This window comes from Magnolia sinica, chromosome 17 (assembly GCF_029962835.1).
Source record: "Magnolia sinica isolate HGM2019 chromosome 17, MsV1, whole genome shotgun sequence".
Taxonomy (NCBI): Eukaryota; Viridiplantae; Streptophyta; class Magnoliopsida; order Magnoliales; family Magnoliaceae; genus Magnolia; species Magnolia sinica.
This window is the reverse complement of record NC_080589.1, coordinates 43,690,779-43,717,110: the sequence shown is the minus strand read 5'-3', so window position 1 is coordinate 43,717,110 and position 26,332 is coordinate 43,690,779. Positions and strand designations below refer to the sequence as shown.

The 26,332-nt window shown below is 37.2% G+C and overlaps 1 protein-coding gene across 2 annotated transcripts in view; it reads right to left on the bottom strand.

Annotated features, from left to right (window-relative positions):
• Positions 1-26,332, bottom strand: part of LOC131231204 (uncharacterized) — a 117,453-nt gene that overhangs the window by 58,246 nt on the left and 32,875 nt on the right. For both annotated transcript variants that reach the window (XM_058227319.1, XM_058227318.1), the window contains exons 3-9: positions 25,624-25,875; positions 24,233-24,324; positions 19,842-20,052; positions 19,532-19,710; positions 19,141-19,383; positions 18,215-18,405; positions 112-205 (exon numbers count right to left, since the gene is read on the bottom strand). In XM_058227319.1, the coding sequence (XP_058083302.1) occupies positions 112-205; positions 18,215-18,405; positions 19,141-19,383; positions 19,532-19,710; positions 19,842-20,052; positions 24,233-24,324; positions 25,624-25,875 (1,262 nt within the window). The remainder of the gene's footprint in view (positions 1-111; positions 206-18,214; positions 18,406-19,140; positions 19,384-19,531; positions 19,711-19,841; positions 20,053-24,232; positions 24,325-25,623; positions 25,876-26,332) is intronic.

Below are 26,332 nucleotides of genomic sequence, written 5' to 3'. Positions count from 1 at the left end.
TACATGTACCTAGTGTCTGGCCAGAAGCTGACCTGTTGACAGCCCCAATAGAATGATGACAATTTTTTAGTGCCTCAAATGACATAGAGCACATAGAGATCAGCACAGTACCTGCAAAGAAGGCCTAATATAATCAAAAACTATATTGATGAAATCCTCATCAGCTCCCTCAACGAGAGAGGACGCAAGTTCTATCATCAAACATCTGCATCACAAAAAGATGTCATTTATCCATTTCTCTTTTGATTTTCCAAAATCACTGACAAGCGGGTATAAAAATAAACAAGAGCATTTGGTACAGCTACCGGTTCCAATAAGTACATTTCGCACAAAAAACAATTGGTAGCATCATGTTGATAATTAAAACGCTGAACAAAAGGTGAAAAGGGGATCAATGCCACAATGAACAAAAAAGACCATGGAAATATCAGCCTACTAAGCAAACCACAAAAATACAAGATAGACTGTATGGAGATTCATGATAAGAAAAGAACTGACATGAAGAGATAAAAGGAAACAAGGGACAAGATAAAGTCAGAGGCAGAGAAATGAAAAAACCCCGTCTTCCATAACTAGCCCGATAATAATCAGTGCGTTTGCATTACCTTTTTCACTTGTTCCAACCAGTATTCCAAATAGCAGCGATATTATCGATAAGATCACTAACGTTATCAGAATCACCAGTTTCCCCCTTGATGGATGATCACTACGTGGGCCGAAGTAGGCCGAGTGGACCGTTTTGAAGCCCCCACATATACTTGATGCATCTTCGAAGACCCTACACTATGAAGATGCATGTTGGTTGCATTCTTGAGGAGTCTAGCCTATTGGATCAAGTGGAAGCATCGATCGGACCATTGGATTGCCCACGATAGACCTTTCGAACACTCTTAACCACAGCCCATCTTGATCGTAAACCATCCCATTGGCCAAAAATAGTTTAGGATAGTTAGATATATTTATTTTGAGTAATTTTATCATTTATTTTATTATTTTTAGACTATTTTACGTTTTACTCGAGATAGGGTTTTTTTATGAGAATTCTTTCATAAGAGAGGCTTTTAGTAAAAGTCTCTTTATGATACTATAAAAGAGCACCCAGGGGGGTGTGGAGCCCTAATGTCATTATTTTGAAGGGAAAAAAAAATAATAAAAAAAATTGTGTTTTCTCTTCTACATGTGATTTGAAGAATAAATATGATTTGGAGATTGGGTGTGGAGTGATTCCATTCCCCATTCAACAGAGGTGTGAGACTTCCATTTATCATCTTCCTTATCTCTTCCTTTCTATCAAAAAAGAGATTTTTTTCTCAAAAACTTCATCTTTCTTTCCTTCCCATCCACAACAATCCAAATCATCTTTTTCTTCAACTTTTCATCATCCAACTTTAACCCCAACTGAACCCAACCATTGAGGACCCCAAAACCCTAGCGAAAACTCAAAAACTTCATCTTTCTTCCCTTCCCATCCAAAACAATCCAAATCATCTTTTTCTTCAACTTTTCATCGTCCAACCTTAACCCCAACCGAACCCAACCATTGAAGACAACAAAACCCTAGCCAATGACCCACAAGTGTGACCATGTGACCACACGTGCGAGACCCTAGGCTAACCATATGAACAGCCGCTCAATCCCTTAAATTTCCCTTGCTTCCCCCATCAAAACCCATTGATTCCCCATTCCTAAACCTATCTTAATTCCAAATTTTTCCAATTTCTAAAAACCCTAATTCCAAAATTCCCAATTCCCATGAACCCTAGTTTACCAAATTTCAGATTTTCCCCTTCCTAATCCAAATCCTAGAACCTACTAGTCAGCCCCTTGAGTGTGGAACGTACTCATGCTATATTGAAAGTTCTATCCTTCTATCAAGCCTAGTTTTAATTGATTTATGTGATTTCTTAGCATGCAGGCATGTGATTTAGGTTAAATTAAATTTTATTTCCTATTGTTTACTCTTAGTTACGTGGTGGGTTAACATCTTTTGTTAATTGGATTACTTTATGGACTCTTTTCTCCACGTTGCATGCTAGCATTAAATCATGTCTTACTTCAAATTTGGTATAAGAGTCATAGGTTTAGCATCAGTTATTTGTGTCGCACTTAGGTTAGACTCACTTCTAGGTTGGAACTTTCATCTAAGGATATTAGAGCATCCATTGCATTTAGAATTTAGGAACATATTGCTGATTTTTATTTTCTAGTTTGGAGTGTCCCATTCCTGAATTTTCAATTAACGTTTTCCGATAATGTCAGTGCTAAATTTTCAGCCTAGTAACCTCAAGTTGTCACCTTGCAGAATTTTCAATTAGTAATTTTTGGATTACAATCTTGTTGAATTTTCAGTTTCGTAATCTCAAATTGTCCTCTTACGGAATTTTCAGTTTCGTGATCTCAGATTGTCGTCTTGCTGAATTTTCATACTATTTTCAGATTGACGGCTTGCTGATTTTTCAGGATAGTGTCTTCAGTGTTTCTAATTCGGTGTTTAGGTTAGTCAGTCTTTGTCATAACATACGCTAGGATCTAGGTTTTCCCAAAAGAGTTACCTTATGTATGCCCACTCGTTCTAGACGTGGTTTTGGACTACATCCCACTATGAATCTAGAATATATTGTCGAGGCCCTTAACACTATCAACAATCGTTTGATGGCCATTAAAGTGCACAATAGGACCACCGCAAGTCAATTGACCACAACCAATGCACGTGTCAATCAGCTTGAACTCTCCCTTCAGGCAAACCCCAACAACACTAGCGAAGATGTCCAATCACAAGCCGCGGATCAAATTGAATGAGTTAAGACCATGCCACTTGCAATTGATAGCCACGCTTTAAGCCATATTGTAGAAAGTGATGATTAGCACAAGAATTCAATTTTCCACACATATGCCAAGTGTGGTATCAAAAAATACAAGGTAATCATTGATAGTGGCAATTGCACCAATGTGGTCTCTACAAGCACCATGGACCACTTAGATATGGTAGTCGTTCTTCAACCTTAGCCTTATTAAGTCTGATGGGTTGATGCATCTTCGATTCCGGTTTCTCAGCATTATCCCATTCCCATCCAGTTTGGTTCATATACAAACACGTTGTGGTGTAATGTTTTAACTATGAATATAGGCTACATCATTTTGGGTAGGCATTGGGTGTATGACAGGGACACAGCACTATCTGTTCACTCGAATGCGTGTTCGTTTCTATATAAAGGCAAAAGATTGTCTTGAAGCCTCTCCTACCCAAAAGCACAACAGAAAAGAATTAGGACGTCAAGAAACATGGTCCTGAAGATGTGACGACTCTTCAGCTTGAGTCTCTTCCTATAGTTAATGCCAAAGTGTCAGAAAGAGAGACTAAAACTAATTTGATGTTGTATACTCATGTGGCAAGTGAGGTCACACCTAAGGTTACTATAGATATGCCACCTAAGGTTACACCCGAGGGTAATGTAGAGTTATCACCTGAGGTGGGTCTGGTATTGAAGGAGTCTAGTGTTGTTATTTCAGAGGGCATACCAGATGAACTTACACCTATGCAGGACATTCACGCATTGACTCTACCAAACCTTCGTTGTGATCAAATGAGTCCCGTGGAGGAAGTGGATCTGGAAAGACAAGTAGTTGAGCCTAGGACCCCTATAGATTTCTTACCCATGTCAGTGTTCCATAGGCCTTCACAATTCGCACATGTATCAACACGACATGTGCATGACTTGCATGTGGAGATTAGAAAAAGAATCAATATAAGTAATGAAACATACAAAATAATTGTTGGCTCACACCACAAGTTTAAAAAGTTTGTTGCGGGTGATGAAGTCATGATTAGAATATGTCCAAAATGGTTTCCATAGAGAACCATAAAAAAATTATAAGCCCGTAGCGCTAAAATCTTAAAAAGATTGGGTCTGAATGCTTGCTTGATAGATCTTCCCCCTAACATGGGTATCAGCTCCACATTTAATGTAGAAGATCTTGTACCATTTCATGGACCTTCCCCAAACCCTTACATAAATTTTGATGATGATGCCCCTGACCTGTCCCATAACCCCTGGGCATTACCTAACCCCTCTTCTCAACCTTTACCACCCATACCATCCATACCTACGAGCAATGTTTTAAATATCGATGATATCGGCTGATATATCCCACGATATATCTTGTATCCCACCAATGCGATACGAAACACAAAGGTAGTGCCGATATATCCCACATGTTCGAGCCGGTGAGCATTTTCAATTTCCGATCCTTTTTTTGTTGAAATTATCTTAAATCAATGTAAAATGGTTATAAATTCATTGGTTCTTCATGTTTTGCATGAAAACTCATGGAGTTGGAGCTTTGATTTTGATATCCATTAGTTCTTCTTGTTCATCATATTTTTTTTTCGAACTTTTCCTTCAACCAGCTATCGATGGAGACTAATTTAGGAGTATTTGATGAAATGATCATCACATACACTCTAATTTCGAAATTTGAGTATAGGTGGTCAGATTTGGTGAAAATTGAACAAAATTCGAAAATTTCCCAATTTCTCCCAATTGCTTGCAATGTTGCACTCCAAACATGAAATCAAGCATGTATGAGGGCTGATCTACTGATTTGTTAAGTCCTTGTCAATTTTTGAAAAATAAAAATCATTTTTTAATTAAAAATTAATAAAAAGTTTTTTATTTCGAAAGTTCCCTTCAACCAGCTGTCAATTGAGAGTAATTTCAAAGTATTTAGGAGTGTTTGATGAAATGATCATCACATACACTCTAAATGTTATGCATCCAATTTGAATATAGTTGCATTAATTCAGTCAGACAATGCATAGTTAAGGATCCTATGCAAAGGAAACCTATTATGCGTACATCTTTTTTGAGATGTTATGATTTAAAAGTGTGTATTAAGGTCTTTTTTAACAATCGCTAAGATTTCATTGAAAAATTCAACCATTTTCCCAATGTTTCCCCCATGTTTCCCAAAAAGTGCAATAAATTACCCGATACAAACGATATATCCTATGCGATAACCGATATGTATTTGTATCCCAAGGATGTGATACGTAACGTGACACCAATATTTTGAGCATTGCCTACGAGAAGATAAGAAATAGAGGATATTATAGATGAAGAAGTGGTTTCCACTAGACATGACAGATTTCAAAAGTATTTCATCATGTGGAAGGATGGGCAGGTGTCAAACTGCACATGGATCAAAGAGACAGATCTTCTACAACTTAACCCAGACATCCTAGAACGTTATCGAAGTTTATTTCCCCAGAGGCGAATCTTTCTTAGCCAAGGAGAGTTGATGAGGACATCATAACACCATTCAGAGTATACCAAAGGAGGAGGAGATCATCACCAACTTCCCTCTAGATGGATGACCACTAGGTGCGCCAAGTGGACCATTTTGAAGCCCCCACATGCATTTGATGCACCTTCAAAGACCCTATACTAGGAAGATGCATGTAGGCTACATTCTTGAGGAATCTGGACTGTTGGATCGAGTGCACGCATCGATCCGACCGTTTGATCGAGCACGATGGTCCTTTCGACCACTCTTGATCACGACCGATCTTGATCATGGACCACCCCATTGGCCACAAATAGTTTAGGATTGATTTAATTGTTTTGAGTAGTTTTTATCATTTATTTTATTATTTTTAGAGTATATTATGTTTTACTTGAGACGGGGTTTTTTTATAAGAATTCTTTCACGAGAGAGGTTTTTTGTAAAAGTCTCTTTCTATTATTATAAAAAAGAAGGGGGGGAGCCCTAATGCCATTATTTTGAAATAATAATAATAATAATAATAATAATAATATTGTGTTTTCTCTTCTTCAAGTGATTTTTAGAATACTCCATGTGATCTAGAGCTTGGGTGTGGTGTGATTCCATTACCCATTCAATGGAGGTGCGAGAATTCTATCTATCATTTTCCTTCTCTCGTCATTTCTATTCGAAAATAGGTATTTTCTCAAAAACTTCATCTTTCTTCTTCCCTTCCCATCCAAATCATCTTTTTCTTCAACTTATCATCATCCAATTTCAACCCCAACCGAACCCAACCATTGAGGACCACAAAACCCTAGCCAATGACCCACATGTGTGACCGTGCAGCCACACGTGCGAGCCCCTAGGCTGACCATACGAACAGCCCCCCAATCTCGTGATTTCCCCTTGCTTCCCCCATCAAAGCCATTTGATTCCCCATCCCTAACCATACTTTAAATCCTAGATCCTCAATTTCCTAATTTTCCCAATTTCTAAAAACCCTACTTCCAAAATCCTCAATTCCCATGAATCCTAATTTCCCAAATTTTAGATTTTCCCCGTCCTAACCCAAATCCTAGAACCTACAAGTCAACCCCTTGAGTGTGGAACGTGCTTATGCTAAAATGGAAGTTTAATCCTTCTATCAGGCCTAGTTTTAATTGATTTATGTGATTTCTTAGTATGCAGGCATGTGATTTAGGTTAAATCAGACTTTATTTCCTATTGTTTACTCTTAATTATGTGGTAGGTTAACATCTTTTGTTAATTGGATTACTGATTAGGACATCTGAGTACCATACCAAAGGAGGGCTGAGCCAATCTCTTTATGGCTATGTTGGAGCACAAAAATGAGCAGATGAAGAACTCCATATGAAAAGACTATTGCGTGACCACGCAACATGTATGTATTGGGTGGCTGCGCAACACAGAGGAAATGGCTAGATTTTGGTTTTTGGTAGGGTGCAAACTGCCCAGAACACAAGATACCTGTTTTGCGTGTGTGTAACAGGGATGTATTGCACGATTGTGCAACTGTGCTTATTGTGCAGTTTTCGTGGTTCACACGTGCAGAGGCCTATAAATACCCCCTACCCCTCTCATTTTATTCATTCACAAGTGAGGAAGTCCGAGAAATTCCAGAGATTCTTCGAAAGCTTCAAAGCAATCTTCAGGTATCTCGCAGCGCGATACTGGAGAAGCATGGAAGAAGAAGAAGGAGATGTAAGAGGCAGTGCAAGGCAGAGACTTGTTGCCTGGCCGCGCAACAAACATATTTGCATGTCGATTTCGAATGTTTTGATGATATTCTTCCACGAGATCCAGAATTTCCCGCGAGTTGGTCTCTTATACCCATATTCCAAGTGTATTAAGTGCAGAACAAGAGGTTTCAAACCCGCACAACTCCTCCGTCATTGCGACGGACACTTCGCACGCCAAAATGCTACCGAAATCACTATTGAATTGCTTTTCTTTCCTTTCATTACATTGACAAAATGAACTTTGTTTCGGAATTAAGGGAAACAAAAGGGATGTAATACGAATTCAGAATTAATAAAACGAATGATGATGTTTGTTCTTCCATTTTCATTTTGTTATTATCAAATATAAATATTCCAATCCGCGATACTTTGTTTCTTGTCAAAACAGGCTAGACGACCATTACATGGGCCCACTTGGCCCAATTCACATTCCTAGCCACGTTGAAGACCTCCCCCCCCTTACATATATGTTCGTGCATCTTTGAAGACCCCACACTAGGAAGATACACATGGGCTACATCTAGGAGCTTGATGGACACAACGATCGGATCGTTGGATCATCATTATCGAACATCTTGATCGTGGACTTCCATGGGACACGAAATAGTATATTTGTTTAGATTATTTACATGCTTCGTTATTTTTTGTATAGCTTATATTTGTGCTGCGATTAGGAGGTTAGGAACAACTTTTAATTTATTAAACGTCTTTATGTTGAGAATCTTATTTGAGAGGGCATTTTTGTAAAATGCCTTTTCCAAGACCATAAAAGAGAGTATGAGGTGTGTGGAGTCCTAACGCCATTATTTTGAAGAAGAAAAAAAAAAACTCTATGTTTTCTCTTCTTCATATGATTTGAAGAATACTTCATGTGATTTGGAGCTTGGGTGTGGTGTGATTCCATTCCCCATTCAACGGAGATGTGAGGCTTCCATCTATCATCTTCCTTCTCTGTTCCTTTCTATCCAAAAAGATGTATTTTTTCAAAAACTTCATATCTCTTCTTCCATTCCTATCCAAAACCATTCAAATCATCTTTTTCTTCAACTTTTCATCATCTAACTTCAACCCCAACCAAAATTAACCATTGAGGACCCCAAAATCTCCCTTCATCCAAAACGTTAATTCCCATCTACCTATACCTAAATCCATCAATCCCCATAAAGAATACTTCATGTGATTTGGAGCTTGGGTGTGGTGTGATTCCATTCCCCATTCAACGGAGATGTGAGGCTTTCATCTATCATCTTCCTTCTCTGTTCCTTTCTATCCAAAAAGATGTATTTTTTCAAAAACTTCATATCTCTTCTTCCATTCCTATCCAAAACCATTCAAATCATCTTTTTCTTCAACTTTTCATCATCCAACTTCAACCCCAACCAAAATTAACCATTGAGGACCCCAAAATCTCCCTTCATCCAAAACGTTAATTCCCATCTACCTATACCTAAATCCATCAATCCCCATAACCAATTCACCCAATTTATCCCTAATTTCATCTTTTCTCCAAATTCTAAAAAACCCTAATTCCAAAATTCTCAATTCCCATGAACCTTAATTTTCCAAATTTCAAATTTTCCTCTTCCTAACCCTAATCATAGAACCTACAAGTTAGTCCCTTGAGTGTGTAACGTGCCTATGCTAAATTAGAAGTTTTATCCTTCCATCGGACCTAATTTTAATTGATTTATATGATTTTTTAGCATGCAGGCATGTGATTTAGGTTAAATTATATTTTATTTCATATTATTTACTCTTAATTACGTAGTGGGTTAGCATCTTTTGTTAACTGAATTACTTTATGGACTCTTTCATAATCTTCGTGTTGCATGCTAGCATTAAATCATGTATCCTGCATCAATTACTTTATGGACTCTTTCATAATCTCCACGTTACATGCTAGCATTAAATCATGTGTTCTACTTCACTACCCAAGTCAGATACTTGGATAGGGATAAGGAATAGTGCTAAACCTACTGTGATTTTTAACTCTAGATTTATTAGTTAGTTGGAACTTCTAGTGAATAGAGTCGATTTGACAATGAATTCAACTTGTAACTTGTCATGGTTGTATTTCAACATGATTATACTTATGACCATTGTTCAGAGTATTTCCCTGATATTACCCGTATCTCCAGCTTGACGATACCGATAACATTGGTAGCAATACCAATAACACTAATAGTATTAGAAATTCCATATATCAGCGATATCTCGCTAAGTATCACTAATGTATCAATATCACCAATATTTTCGACTCCGTAAATTCCAAGAGTTGCTTGTATCGCTAATGTATTAATATCGTCAATATTTACAACCGTGTAAATTCCGGGTGTCGCTTGTATCGTCAGTGTACAAAAGATATTTCAATAATATCGTCGATGTATCAATATTGCCAAAATATATTATTAAAATTTCTTCCATTTTAAATTTTTATGGGTACATGGTTGTATGATGAATTGCACGTTGTATGTGTGTATATGCAAGCATGGATGGATGGTTGATTGGATGTATCATGCATGTGTCTGTCTACACGCATGCATTGATGGATGGATCATGCAAGTATGTTTGTATGTATATACATGCATGGATGGATCAACCATTTTCCCCATGTTTCCCCAACGTTTCCTGAGTCAACGATACATATTTTTACGCCCCATTAATGGGAAACTTATTTTTTATTCCTAAATATGCAAATATACATATTTCCACTATTATTTGATATTTAAATATGCAAATATGTGTATTTTAGCATCTCTTGAAATATTATTGAAAAATTCTACCATTTTCCCCATGTTTCTCTAATATTTCCCTTGGTTGACGTTACATGCTTTTAGACCTCTATTAAAGAGTAACTTATTATGTATGCGTCTTTTTTGCAATTATTTGATTCCTAAGTATGCAAATATGTGTATTTTAGCATCTCTTGAAGTTTCATTGAGAAATTCCACCCTTTCCTCGTGTTTCCCTCAGTCAACGATACATTTCTGGGTATCAGCGATAATATCGGCAATATTGATACCAGTTTCCGTATCCCTAGCCAGTGATACAAGTAACGATACCAACACTACAAACGCTGCTTATGAGCAGTAATGAATCCTTGCCACACCCGTACCCTAATAACTTGGATTTTGAGGATCCACAAAACTCTTTCTCCTCTTTATTTTATAGAGGGTTCCTGATTTCTAATCATCAATAAGGGTAGGATAAAAAAATCTGGAGAAAATAAAAATAAAAAAAGTAATTATCTGAAACTTCTGATTATGACTATAGAACTTATGTCACCAAAGAAAACCCCATTCTTCTTATTTGGACTTTGATTGCGATGAACTAAAGTTCGCTACAAATAACTGAGCCTAGTACTAGTGCTCTACTTTATTTTTGAGTCAAGGGAAAGAAATAGTGTAGCTGAAATAACTCACTTAGAAAACCTTTTAAAGGATTACGTGGTACGATTGGATCCAATAAGCCCTTATGGAATGAATACTCAGCTGCTTGTGACCCCACTCAATAGAACTACGGTTACTGATATTAAACCCAACAAGCTAGCATATCAAATACAAAATACTAATAATTAAGGAGTAAAAGAAGAACATGATAATGGCCACCAATAAACATTATCTAGAGAGTGCATATAGGCCTTTTATGGACCTTCAAATGCATATGATGCCGCACTGTATGTGAGATCCAAGCCAGCAGCTGAGCCTTGTTGTGTATGAGCCTTGATCCAAGAATTGAGCCAGTCAACTACTCAAACAGCCGTTTCTTGAAAAAAAAAAAAAAAATTTGTACATTTGAAAGAAAGCCAATAGTAGACATCATTGTTTTAATTATCTTACATTGTGTAGATTAGCTTAGCCTTCAAACTACGTAGCTTATGAAAGTAGCCTTCACATTACAACTAATTTACCATGCATTGCACACTTCGTAGCCTATGTACATGCTACATGGATTACATTAAAAGTTATTTTTCACCAAACGCTAAAATTAATTAATGTTTTCAATGATTTGTAACATATTTCTACTTTCAATAAAAATTGGTTAATGTTTTCAATGATTTTAGTAAAATAATATAAGCGACAGCATCACATCAGATCCGTTGTTATTTCTTTTATCATCACCGTCTATGCCTTATCCCAACTAATTGGGGTGAGCTACACAAATCTTGTTCCCACCCCTCCACCCCATCATCATCATCGTCATCTAGGCCTTACCACAACTAATTGGGGTTAGCCACATGAATCTTGTCCTACCAATTCACTCTATCAAGGGCCATAAGTTTCGTTAGACAATAGGTCATCAATATTTTCTTACTACCTCCACCCACATTCTTATGGACCTTCCCCTTGCCCTATTAGATCCTTCAATTTATACGAACTCACTCCTAACCGGCGTAGTTCTTGGACTCTGTTGCACATGAACAAACCATCTAAAGGATACTTTCCCTCATCTTATCACCTATTGTTTCTACTTCCAAGTTCCCTCGAATGCATTCATTTCTATTTCTATCCTTCCTCATCTTGTCACTCATGCATCTCAACATCCTCATTTTAGCTACACTCAATCCTATGAACATTTGTACCTTAACTATCCAACATTTTGTACCATAAAGCACAGTATTGTCATATGCGATCGCATAATCACATAAGCATATGCATATGTATGTGGTCACATATCGCATAATGCAATCACATATCGCATAATGCGATCACAGTCTCCAACAAACAGAACATTTTTTTTTTAATTCCGGTTCTTTTGCCTATAAAAAAGCACTCCCCCCTTGTCCATTTGCATTATATCTTCCCCAAAACTCCCATACACTCTCTTGCTCTCATTCTAAAGCATTCTAAAGCCCTCTAATCCCATATTTTCATTCTCTCTTTCATTATCTCTCTTTCGTATTTCACTTGAAGACAAGATCAAGAAGCAAGAAGACAACAATCAATCTTCATTCTTCATTCTTCATTCTTCAAGAAGACAAGATCACAACTCACATGAAGCAATCTTCGTTCTTCAATCTCTCATTCTATTTCTAATATATTTTAATCTCTTATTTACTCTATCTCTATTCTCTAATCTATTATCTATAATTCTATATCTCTCATTCTCTCTTTTACTCTCTTATTCACTCTTTCTCTCTCTATTCTCTAATCAAATCATTAATTTTCTAATACATTCTCTAATTCCCTTTTATTCTCTTATTCACTCTCTCTTTTCTAATATTCTCTCTCTCTCTCTCTCTCTCTCTCTCTCTCTCTCTCTCTCTGAACTCTCATACTCTCATCTCATCTCTCAATCTTTCTGTAATCTTTCCTTAGCATCTATTTCTAATTTCTACTCAAAGTTCTAACTTGTATGATCTATTTCTTTCATTAGCAAGACTCGAGACTCATACAACAAGTCAACTCAAGAGTCAAGTGACAAGCACACATTCAAGAGTCACTCACCACAACCTCTCTCTCTCTCTCTCTCTCTCTCTCTCTCTCTCTCTCTCTCACATTCATATAGTGAGACATTTCCTCCCTCTACATTAGTATAATAGCATTTAATATTTAGTACTTACTATTAAGTAAATAGTAACTAACTTGGTATTTACTATTTATATTTAGTAGTTACTACTTAGTTAGTACTTAGTATTTAATTAGCAGATAGCATATAGCTTATTTGTTTCATGCTTTCATTATTTGTCTAATACACTTACTCACTTACTCATACACAGGGTTTTAAATATTGACGATATCGGCTGATATATCCTACGATATATCTTGTATCCCACTTGTGCGATACGTAACGCACAAGCAGTGGGATATATCCCACATGTTCGATCCAATGAGCTTTTTTTTCGATTCTTTTTTTTTCTGTAAATCATGTTAAACCAACGTCAAATTGTTAGAAATCCATGATTTTTCATGTTCTGGGAGATTCGATATCGAGATTTGGAGGAGAAGGACCGAGTTGCAGAAAATTGAATAAAATCAAAGTCAAACATGTATGTAACCTTATCTAGTGATTCTTCTTTTGCTTGTGAATGTATTGTTTGTGTTTCCACATGTCTTCTTACATTTATAAATTATATGAATAGACTTTGAATATACTTGCATCAATTCAGTTAGACAACGCATAGATTAGGACCCCATACAAACAAAACCTATTATGTGCACTTGTTTTTTGTAATGTTTTGATTTGTAAGTATGTATTGATGTCTTTTTTAACAATCACTGAAATTTCATTGAAAAATTCAACCAATTTACAATGTTTCCCCATGTTTCCAACAACAGCGATACATTACGCAATACAACCGATATATCCCATGCGATAACCGATACATATCTGTATCCTAAGGGTGCGATACATAATGCTATACCGATATTTCGAACACTGCTCATACAAAAGTACACTACCTAGTGTTATCATCATGTCTTCTTCCTAATCTTCTTCTTTGAAACCGGCGTTAAATAACCCAGGTTGGAAGTACGGGCATTATCTAAGTGCCAATGAAAAGTCCCAGATAGTGTGTGATCTGTGCGGATACATAGGTTCTGGTAGTATTGGGCGGCATAAACAACGCTTTGCTCACACATCAGGATCCAATGCAAAAGCATGTCCCATGGAAATCATAGAGTACATGAATAAGAGTGCTCGAAAAGACATGATACAGCGGCTATTCAGGAAGAGTTTATGGAGAGAAGCCTACGAGGACATCGATGTAGTAGATTTGGATGCTTCTACACCACCTACATCCATAGGGTGATCTAGACAGGCAATCAAAACAGCCCATGGGCATGAGCCTATGGATAGGTAGTGTAGACCACATCCAGAAGATGTGGTTGACCAAAGGTGTGAGGGCAAAGGACCCACCCAAACCACTTTGGAAAATTGATATAAAAAGTATAGAAAAACCACGATTCAGTACATTGCAAAGTAGTTGTATCCAGCTGGTGTAGCTTTTAACACAGTGAAGATGAAGAGTTTCAAGGTAATGATTGAAGCTCTAGGTCAATTTCGACATGGCTTGAAACCCCCTTCTTATCATGAAGTGAGGGAGAGTTGCTTAAAAAAGAAAGTTCAGTTTACTAGAAACTTAATCTCTAAAAACAAATAAAGTTGGAAAATCTATGGTTGTATGTTAATAGCCAATGGATGGACCGATAGATCCGGTCGGACATTGATAAACTTTCTTGTTAATTGTCCAATTGGGACAATGTTTTTAAGGTCCGTGAATGCATCGGCTCATTCCCACATCGCTAATTATTTATTCAAATTGTTTAATAGTGCAGTTAAAAGAGGTAGGAGAGGAATATGTTGTCCAAGTTATTATGGACAATGTAGCTAATTATGCAGCTGTTGGTCGCCTTCTTATAGAGAAGAAGCGACGTTTATTTTGGACACTATGCACGGCACAGTGTGTTGATCTAATGTTAGAAAATATAGGTAGGTTGTATCTTAAGGTAATTGTTAGAGCTAGGAGAATCACAATTATTATGTACAAGCATGCCCTTCTTTTCCATCACATAAGAAGCCACCTTGGGTGTAATTTGCTTCATCCAGTCATGACCCAATTCACAACAACTTTCTTAACACTACAAAGGTCAAATGCAAAGAAAGCTAAACTTGGGACCTTTGTAGTGTCGGTCGATTAAAATAATGGACCATAATCAAAGAAGGCTAAAGGAAAGTCCAACAAACCATTCTTTCCCAATCTTTTTTTAATTGAGTGGCAAAGGCCTTGAAATCATTGGAACCCTTAGTAAGTGTGTTGTGATTGGTGGATGGTGATGAAAAGCCACCCATTGGCTATATCTACGATGCAATGGAGAGGGCCAAAAACAAAATCATGGAACACTTCAACTACAAAGAATGTGATTACCAGCCATCCTAAATATTATAAATGCTAGATAGGGCAGCCGAATGTCATCCCCATTGTATTCAACTGCTTAGGTCCTTAATCCAACCATATTCTTTGTTTTTGCCGATCAGACTGCTGCATTGGCGATACATATGGTAGGATTTCTAGGTGCTTTAAAAGGAATGGTTCTAGAAAAAGAAAAACAAGATAGAATTTCTCAAGAGCTAGACTTCTACATAAAGAGAGTAGGGATTTAGTCAAGAGAGCTTGTTATTATGCATAAAAGTATTAAATTACCAAGTATGCAATTCTATGATGTTACAACTTACAATATAAGAAGCCGAAGTAAGAAAGTGCCTAAAATAAACTTATTTGTACAACTGACCAGTGGTCAATGTATGGAATTGACCCAATTAGGAGGGATCTAGCACTAAAAAAGCAGGATATGAAAATTTTTGGCCTTGTGTTCTTTAGGCAGTTGTGAGCACAGCTGGAGTACATTCGAGTCGGTAAGTTTTACAATTTAAAGTTTTATAATTCACTTTCGGTTTCAATGCTAAATTGCTAACTCACGTTTAATTGAAATTTCTAAATGTTAAGCAGATTTACACGGAAAAAAAAAAAAAAAAAAAAATCTCCTCAAACAAAAGAAACTCAATGACTTGGTCTTTGTCCAGTATAATCAAAAGTTGCAGGAAAGATTCCAAGTTAGGTTGGATTTTATGATCCTCTCAGCCTAGACGATTTGGAAGCAAATGGTAAGTAGCTTATGGAGACAGAGGATCCAGTCTTTGCCAGCGAGTCTCTTATATGGGCCCAAGTTGAAGACGCCGCTTATGCATCCACACCTGGCGAAGGTTCTCAAAAGCGGAGAAGAGGGGTGAGCCGTAGCAAGAGGGCTACTAGCAGTTAAGGAGAAGAAGATAATATTGAGATTGAAGTACAAGAAGAAGCTTGACGATTAGACGTGGATAAACAACTTGTGCGGACAGATGATGAAGAAACACAAGAAAATGACGTGTACGTTAATAAGGAGATGACTCTAACGATGACGATGGTGGTGATGTGCCACAATAGGAGAGGGAACAATGTAAATAGTAGATTAGTAGTTTGTAGATTTTTTTTCATCAATAAAATTATTAAATTTTTATTAATAAGTGATTGAGTTGTTAATTTTAGTTTTTTTACATCTTGTGGTTAATAGTTTATTAACTTATTAGTTATTACAACTTTAGTGTAGTAATAGTACACAAATTAGATTGAAAGTTGAAATAGGTAAACAAAACCAAATTGTAGTTAAAAAGTCTTTATGAAGAAAAAAAAAAAAAAAACAGATTTTTCCCTTTTTTCATTTAAAAAATAAATAAAAAATAATAATTCATGTGCGATCGCTTATGCGCACAATTGCATAAGCGATCGCACATAAGGGATCACTTACGATAGCTTAAGCGATTTGACAACATTGATAAAGCATGGCTGGTCTTATAGCTATTCTATGAAATTTCCCTTTCATTTTGAGTGGTACACGACAATCTCATAAAACTCCAAAGACCATTTCCATTTCTACCACCGAACTTGAACTATGTGACCAACACCCTTCTCAATCTCTCCACACTCCTGAATTATTGCCTGAAGATGTCGAAAGCGATCATTCTGGAAATCTTTTTTTTTTTTTTTTTTTTTTGGAAAAGATAGCACTGCCAAGGATTGAACCCTGGATCACTCACACACACAAAACTCTCTCTACCAGCTCATCTAATGAGCGGGAAACATTTTGGGAAACTTCTTGGTCATCAAGCTTAACTAATTCCTCATTTCCATACCTATTGTTACTAAAATTGCACCCCATGTACTCAGTGTTAGTCTGACTAATTTTAAATCCTTTAGATAATAAAGCACACCTCCATAAATCTAGCTTTGTGTTTCCGCCCTCCCTCATCTTGTCAATCAAAACTACGTCATCTGCAAACACCGTACAACATGGGATATCTTCCTATAGATGCATCGTTAACTCATCCATAACCAATGCAAAAAGCTACAGGCTTAATGTCAACCCTTGGTTAAGTCTACAGTAATTAGAAATTTGTACAAGATATTCCATAATGGTAACACAATCATAATGGCCACCGTTGTTACCATTACAAACGGGCTGTAACAGCCTTTAAAAAAAAGGGCTGTTATATCCCTGTAACAGACTGTTATGGCCATTACAGCCATTACGGGCCCATAACACATAACAGTTACCATTATTACCATTACTAAAGCATTTTTTAATACCTTGCACTGGTGTCTCCATTAGTGGTCCTGACATTTTTTACTGCTCCCTCGTAGATATCCTTAATCATGTCAATATGAAACCCCTTTCCTTCCCAACACCCATTAAATTGACTCTCTAGGGACCATATGACAAGCTTTTCTAAGTGAATAAAGACCATGTGGAGATCCTTTCTCTTCTCTCTATTTCTTTTCTCTTTATACTCGACCTTTGCCTTATTTTTCCTATTATTTTAGGATGTGTTCGGTTACACAAAATATCATAAATTTCATTACTAACCAGTCTCATTTGGTGCAAAACCAACTGCAACCTTTATTAAAAATCTAGAAGTACCGTGCAACTTATGCTCCACAATACATAGCTTATGCTTCACATTTCAGAGTGGTGAACACAACGCCTACATGCCATTTGCTAATTAAAATAGTAGTAACATTCATCAACCATGTGGCCCACTTGATGTCTCAACTAGACTAATTCTTAGGCTATGGCACAAGCACAACTAGCCTAATTCTTGGGCAAAGGCACAAGCATGATGGGTCCCACTTGATGGATCATTTATAGATGGCCTGATCCATAGTCATGTAGGATTAGCAAACCTCTGAAGAATTCAATATTCAAGAAGTAGATGTTTATACAAATAAGTAATACCAACAATGAATAACCTATCATGATCAAAATTATGGCATAAATACTGAGGCCGGCCGCCAACCTGATGCAACCCTCCTTTATCTGGCCTGGTGGGAAGAACATAAAAATCCCACAGCTGAAATGTTATATTACATAGGTTGATTACAATCAAGCGCTATCTAGTAGTCCATTACATAGGTTAATTGCACCAATGAGTTACCAACACTGAAAAAATAGTGCAAGAAAATCAAGTAGGTCAGTGTAACCATTTCCTTTCTCACCAATTATCATGACCTATGATTGTGTCGTCAATGCAAAATTGCAAGCATTAATGAAAAGGCCATGCTTCATGCATCATAAAACAACTACAACTAAAATAAAATGAACCAGTGATAAGACCAGATTTAGCAGGTTCGCAACTAGAGAGAACATTCTTATTACCTATGTATTTCATCTTTCTCATGTTCCTTTGTTGTCCGTCCCTGCTCCACGTCAATAGATGTCTGAATATTACTCTCCAACTTCTCAAGCTCAGCTGGACTATTCATGGAATTAAATTTCTCCACCAATGAGAGGAAAAGGTTTTTGACATTTGACCTCTCAGTGATGGAAGCCAAACATCCAATTGCCTCCTGAAAAAGGAAAGTGAAAGGTGAGAGGAAACGGCATTTCTTATTATCTATGGATAAAAACTTCAAAAGATTACTGGGACATACTAGACCAAAGACTGTCTAAATAAACAACAATATAACCCAATAATCAAATTCAAATCCATGAAACATTCCAATGGGGTGGCATTCCCTACCTGGATACTATCAAAATTTTATCGTAATTATAATTATAACTGGAAGTACGACAGGTAGAAACAACTTATTACAAAACCAGGTTGGCTAAGGTGACAGTCAGTCTAGAAACAACTTATAAAAACCCAGGTTGACTATGGTGGCAGTCGGTGCAGAAACAATTTAATACAAAACCCGGAAGAAGAAAGAAAACGCCCTTGAGCTGAATAGTTTTTTTACTGCAACGAAAGAAAGAAAGAAAGAAAAAGCCCTTGAGCTTACTAGTCTCTTTTACTGCAATGTATTATGGGAGGAATGCTGTAGCATTCGCCTTCTGCACCAGTGGCTCCTAATATAAAATAGGTGCATGTGCCATCAGATGGTTCGCCTATCACAAACAAAAGGTTAAGTTTTGTCCGATTTTGTGGTTCGCACTTTTCACTGACAGCAGCTAAATCGAAATGCAGCACCCTCAAACTAACAGAAATGTTACACGCAAGCAGAGAAAACAACAAAAGCAAACTATCCAATAAACATCATTTCCTACCACCAAAGAAATAACATGAAAATAAATGATGGTAATACCTTCAAATGTGCACGCTTCTCAGAAGGGGAGTTAAAGAACGCATCAATGAGAGCCTGAAGCAAATCCATGGAACTTGATGCTATGGCCCTGATATTTCTAGAAGCTATTTTCTTTGAGTAATGGGAGGGTACACTTCCAGATTCTGTGTAAGCATCTTTCATGATGAGCACACTCAACTTATTTGGACTCTCTTTTGCATCTTGATTGGCCCGAACTATCGCTTTGTTTTGATTGACAAGTTCCTAAAGAGAAACAACAAAATCAGAAAGGAACAGAAAATAGAATAATAAATCAAGCATGGTACAACCTTATGCAACAAAAACATCGTAAACTTATGACAATAAGTAGGAAGAAAATTTTGTAATTCATTAATTTTACACTGATCTAAACCTGCAAGGCTGAGGAAACAGTCTCATGCATAGATGAGTCCTTCAGAAGAACCACCAAAAGTTTCACTAAAGACTCAAAAGTATGAGCAGTATCAATTGGATAGCGACAGAAGGCAGGTAGCAAGTCGAAGAGGTCATGCGCACAATTCTGCAGATTGCGGATAAGGGGTGATCTTTTAACTGAAAAAGGAAAGATAAAATGAAACGTTTGCAGAAAAACAAAAGGAAGCATATTAATAATTATAAATAAAAAAAAATAAATAAAAAATAAATAAAAAACCTTAAACAATATTAGCAATTAGCACAGGTACCTCCAGAACAGGCTTTTTGAATAGATCTGGCAAGAGGTACAATATGCTCCAAAAAAAATTCTAATGATGCTCCAACAACATATTTCTTGAAAATAGGTATCAACCATATGTTTGAACAATTAAGTTTTTTCACATGAAATGTTATGGGTAACAATGAAAGTATCTTCTCTGGTCCCATAGCAATGATTGCAGATCCAATGCATTCTTCAACCTGCAGTTAACAATAGGAAGAAAATATTAGTGGCTCTGAGGATCAAGAATTCATCACGCAACATTCATCTATATCCACCGACACTTAAAAATGAAAGTAAGTACCCAACAATATTATACAGAAAGGGACCATGTAAGATCAACTCCACAAATACTGGAACAAAAGCATGTTAGTGTATACTGTACATAGTCTAGTATAGAAGATACTACTTCCAGTCCTGGGTCTAGTATAGAAGATAACTTCCAGTCCTGTGAGAACCTTATGAGTACCTTGAAAGCAAGTCCCCTCCTAGTAAAATAGCTCCAACATTGTCATCCTATTGACATCCTCCTGCTGTATGAGAATGATTAGTTTGGGGGAAAACAAATTCAGGAGGTCGTGATTTCTTCTCTGCTTTTTGGGCATATGGGGCTCCCCCAAAAGTGGCCTCGTTTGCTTGGTTGGTTGGAAGACGACGCATCCTTACAGTGGACAATCTCCAGAAGAGGGGCATGGTTCTGCCCAATATATGTCTTCTTTGTATGGCTAATGCGGAATCAATTGATCACATATTCTTACACTGCCCATATGCTTTCCAGGTGTGGTCTCACCTCCTCAAAATCTTTGAATTTAATTGGGTCATGCCTAATTCAGTCGACTCCTTGTACTGATCGTGGCATGATACCAGGCTTCCCATTGGAAAGCAAGCTATTTAGCACTTATCATTACTTGTGGTTCTGTGGAACATTTGGGGATAATGTCATGCCCCGTTGCTTTTGCAACAAAGCTGGTCCTTGGGAGGAGACTGTGTGGAAAATCAAGAGGGATGTTAGGGAATGGGCGGCAGGGTCAGCCTGTAAAACAATGTTCTCTTTTGAGTTGAATCTTTAATGTTGCCTGTCTTTCCTCGTATTTTTTGCTGTCCTGGGAGCTGCCATTCAGCTTTTTTAATAAAAATTTAACATTTATCCTTCAAAAAAAAAATGAGAATGATTAGTTGCCTAGATGACAAAAGTGTGGTTGTCTGTGTACATTGGCGGTAGTCTATGATATACCTGTATAAATCTCAAATATCGGTATTCAGAGGATATGGTAGGACTATGGGTACGGGATGTAACAAGATACAACATCGATACAGCTCTTCTAGCCATATCCTACTGTTTTATGGCCGTTTATGATATACTTTGCATCACACCCTTTACTACATTTTTTTTAGAGGTAACTAAAAATTTATTGAAAAGCTTGCAAAGCGAGAAGAATACAAAGCCCGAAATGCCCTAACAAACAATTAGAGGGGGAGGGCAGCCGAGGCTGCCTTAACATAAACATCCCATTCCTTGACTAGCCTTATAACATTGGAAATCACCTCATTCACCCCCACTTCCACATTCCAGAAACATCGCCTATTCCTAGAACCCCAAACAACCCATAATGAGCAACTACCAAAAAACTTTACGATCCCTTCCAACTCCTCCACCATGCCACTCCCATAACAATTCTTCGATTGTTTTCGGTTTAACCTAGACCACCTGAAAAGAATAAAGGAAATAGTCCCCTACCATCTTAACAAAAGGACAATGAATGAAAAGATGGTTGATCGTCTCCTCATTCCCCCATGCACATCAAGCAAATGTTAGGAAAAACCATCGCTCTTCTTTGAAGGTTGTCAATAGTTAGAAATCTTTTTCAGCCTACCAACCAAACACAAGCCGCAACCCGAGGAGGAGCCCCATAAAACCAAGGAAGAGAGGAGATGAAGTAATAAAGCGATCTAGCCGTAAACTTCCCAAAACTATTGATGGACCAAATCCATCTGCTCCAGCTTTATCGCCTGCAGGAGAGCCAACAAAGGTGCAAACTCTTCAAACTCGGTATCGGTTAGGTTTATGCGGCGAGGGGGATTCCACACAATCGACTCCCCAACCACAGAATAACACTCCACCACAGGAACAAATCTGTATGGGGCAAGACTAGCGAACACAGGAAGTAAAACCTGGAGCGGCTGAGACCCACACCAAACATCAACCCAAGCCTGAATACAAGATCCCTTTCCAACTTTGAAGGAAATACCAGTGCTCACCATGTGATGCGTGGCCATAATCACTTTCCAAGCTCCCGAAGTTCTATACAACGAAGACGCCTTAACATACCAGTAGCATTCCAACACCCCACACTTTGATGCGATTAAGTTCCAAACTTCTCAACTTTTTCCAAAACTGAACTCGAGCAGCTGAAAAGAGACATGAAGTAATCTGGCATGTTGGAGAAAGCACTCTTTAAAAGTGGAAAAAAAATGATAAAAATCAAAACTGCCATGAAGCTAACTTCCACTCAATCTCTTCTCAATAACCTTGTCCTACAAGTGAATAGCCGGTTTCCCAATGCAGAGAGGCAAACCAAGATACTTAAAAGGTAAGGATCCAGGACGGCAACCAAAATATTGTGTGTGCACACAATATAAAAACAATAAAGAGCTGGATATTATGTATCTTTCAATAATTGGACCTTTCTAGCTCTCTAAACAGTTCTCTAATGATTAAGAAGGCATCAAAGCCTGGAAACTCATAGATTGGGTCGAAGAGAATTCGAGTCTTGTATTAAAAGTGGGATTAGAAGAGGGAGTGGCGCCTAGTTAGAAGGATCCTGCAACTAAGGACTTCTATTGCAATGGACAACATCTACTGGGTGTGGTTCAATGAAGATTTCGATCTCTGCTTTTCATCACCCTAAGATTTTGTTCTTTCTTTCTCTTCTTTTCTTCTATCTTCACAATGAAGCAACCAACATAATCTGATTTTTAAAATGTGGAACATTTATAAGGCTGTACAGCTTATGTTAACAGCCATACGTTACAAATAAGAATCTGGCATGGTGTAGACCAGATATGATCGAGGGGTGATATCAGTTCTGGCTCAGTGGACATCATCTATTGGTGTGCTTTGATGAAGACTTGTGCAGATCTGGAGAAAAACAGTAGTTCTGTAAAGAGATCGGATCTAGAGGCTAGACCTACATAAAACAGCAACAGACTGCTATCCGGAAAGGTCTGTTAGATGTGTACAAAACAGCAATTCACTATCTGGAAAAGAGATCTATGTAGACCTAGATGTATGTTGAGTTGAAGAAAGAAAATATAACACCTACCAAAGTAAACCCAATTGCCAACTTCAGTGAACCATCACTTCCAATAACATGTCTAAATGAATTCCTTACCAAATACCAACATCAGATCTTATTAGGATTCCTGTTCCTTCCAAGCGGCAACCAATCGCATCACTACATAAGGATGGATGAGAAATTTGATTGCAATTGTGGTACATGAGACCATCATACGTAAATTTCATTAGCATCTCATAACTAAAATTTAGTGTGAAACTCAAACATATAGGGGAACAGCTTCATAAATATTAGTACTAACTATCCACTAATTATATGGATAATCCAATAGATAATGACAAATATCCAAGTTCTTAACAAGAAACAAAACAGACAAAGAAACAAAACAGCTAAAGAAAAAGCAAACGGATAAAAGATGAAAATCTTGGACATATTAGTTCACATGAACAATTATCATTGAATAATCTGGAAATATTTGGGACCACCGTTTGTGTTGGCATTTAGTTCATTAGTCCACAAGTACAAGGTCCTCTTGGCTAACCATTTAAGTAATAGACAAATGATCATTCACAATGCATGCATCTTGTGAGTTTGCGATGTGGAATCTATGGATCACCCATTTATGCATTAATGCTCCCCATAAAAGATTTGGTGGTCTTTTTCTGACATGTTCAAGGTGGATTGCTTGATGCCTCATTCGATTGGTGATTTTTTCATGTTGTGGTATTCTGGAAGCTTCACAAAAAAGAAGATAATGTGGAGGATTGCTCTTCAAGCAGAAATTTGGTCTTTTTTGGTTTGAATATGACAATACAACATCTCAAGATAAACCAAGCTCTTCTGAGGTCTCTTCAAAAGCCAAGGGTCTAATAATGCATGGGCTAAGTGCTCTCCTGTGTGCACTAATATCCCTGTGGAGCCTCTTATGGTTTTTTAGGATACTCCAGTTCCTGTTTTCTCTGATGATCCATCATCATCCACTTGTATTTCCTCCAACTCTTTTTTGATAAAATTATCAGTTAACCTTCAAGAAAATATCAAGAATTAGAACATATGAAAACAAGTCTGTGTAAATGGGACCTACATGCTTCATGTCAGGCTTGTCTTCGCCGACAACCATCACCTGATCTGCAAGTTTCAGTACAATGTCCTTCATGAATAAATAGGAGAATCCACCTACAAATAAATTTAGAAACTGATCAGCCAAATAGAGAGCATCTTCTAAAAACTAAATAAAAGACAAGCATAACATCAAAACCTTAATGCACATTAAATACACTGACATGATCCATGAATAAAAATTACTCCAAGGATTCAGAAGCACAAATATTAATTTAATGAAATATGAATTGGGATATGAGCAGGAGGTTTTAGTTTTAAAAGGATAAACAACTTGGCAGAGTGGAATGGCAAAACAAGATTCATGTAACCAGCCCCAATTAGTTGGGATGAGGTTTAGATTATGATGACGATGATGAAGGGGAAACAACTTAAAATTGCCACCAAGAAGGATAGAGTAATGGCTAGGTCCAAAATCATTGGCGCACCACTTTACTTTAACTAAGGTGAGTCACATTCATATGATTTCTTCAAGGAAGAGCAGCAAATATACTTCACCATTTTAAAATGGTGGTGACTCATTCATCATAGATATACCATAAATGTATGTCAATCTAGATAGGGATAGAGCCTAGCCCAAAAGTCACAATGATTGAATGAGCACAACCATCCATCTAATTAGTGGTAGGAGCTCAATGGAAGTTGGCAAAGGTGGCTACTATTAACAGAACTGACAAGTACACTATATTCACCACCATGTCCAGGTAAATATAATACTTTACCTTTATTACACAACAGAAATTGGATTTTAGCCAGCTGAACAAACAATAATTCCCTTCTCAACATTTTGAAGCATGAGTCTTATTTGAATAAGAAGAGACACAGATTGCCATGCATAAAGATCATCGATGGTTTCTGGAGATTATGAGCGGAAGACAAGTCCAAGACCTAAGCAAGAATGTACTTGGACAAAGTGGAGCTAATCAAAAAATAATTAGATATTTAGCATGGCAGCTGTCATACTCAGGACTTCTCTCCATTTTCTTAGAAGTTTTGTCATCTTCAGTGCAAACGATGCTCCTATACTCAAAGGGGGGAGAGGTAGTGCAATCAAGATGGTCTATTAGTCCTTGAAAAGCAGCAGGATGAATCTTATCATTAAAGGATGATATTATCAACTGCGAATTTCACTAAAAATGAATCGAGCTAGAATCATAAAAAGGGAGGAAATGTGTTGGTCATGGACTAAAAAACAAGCTTGCAACAAACCCTGCACACATGTATATCAAATAGCATTTTAACTAGAATGGAGCAAAAAACATCTATTTCCACATGGAAGCTAACTCACATGCCATGTAAAAATTCTTGCTGAATTCCAAAATAACCATCTCATGTGTAAGGATAAAAAAGACCAACCAAGTTTTAGAAATAAATCTGAAATGACCGCCAAGGTGTGCTCATTGGGAATGCCACCAAAAGCACTGACCATATTCACAAATACATCACAAATAGATTCCATTGTAGTTGATTCTGGAGAACCCATAATTCCACCATTATTTAATTGATTTGCACTGGCCAGGAAAACTATACTATCAATATGGTGTTTGATCATCTCTTTCAAAATCTCCACAGCTTGTGTGGGAGTATTAGCCTCAGACTGTAGCAAACCTGGGAAAAAAATTTGAATTCTGGGATCAGAATTGTGAAAAGTAGTTTTAAAGAACAGAATAACTTACCACAAACATTAATATAGAAACTGAAAATTGATCATTGGCTCACCAAATAGAATGCTGGAATGTATTCAAAATGATGTCACATCAAAAGGATTAAATAAATTGACAATTTTAAAGCAGTGCTGTTTGGAAAACATGTGAACAACACTACCTCCAACATTGCAATTTTGAAACTGTGCCAGTCGTGGAAAGAAGGAGATAAACAGAAATTTCATCGCTAGAAATGGGAAGAAGTGTGCAAGCCATGGGATCAAGGGGGAGCGGGGTTTAGAAAGTTGGAGGTCATGAATCTAGTGCTATTAGGAAAATGGGTTTGAAGATTCAGGGTAGAAGTAGATTCTCATTGGAGAGATGTGATTAGGAGGAAATATGTGGTGGAAGAAAGGGGATGG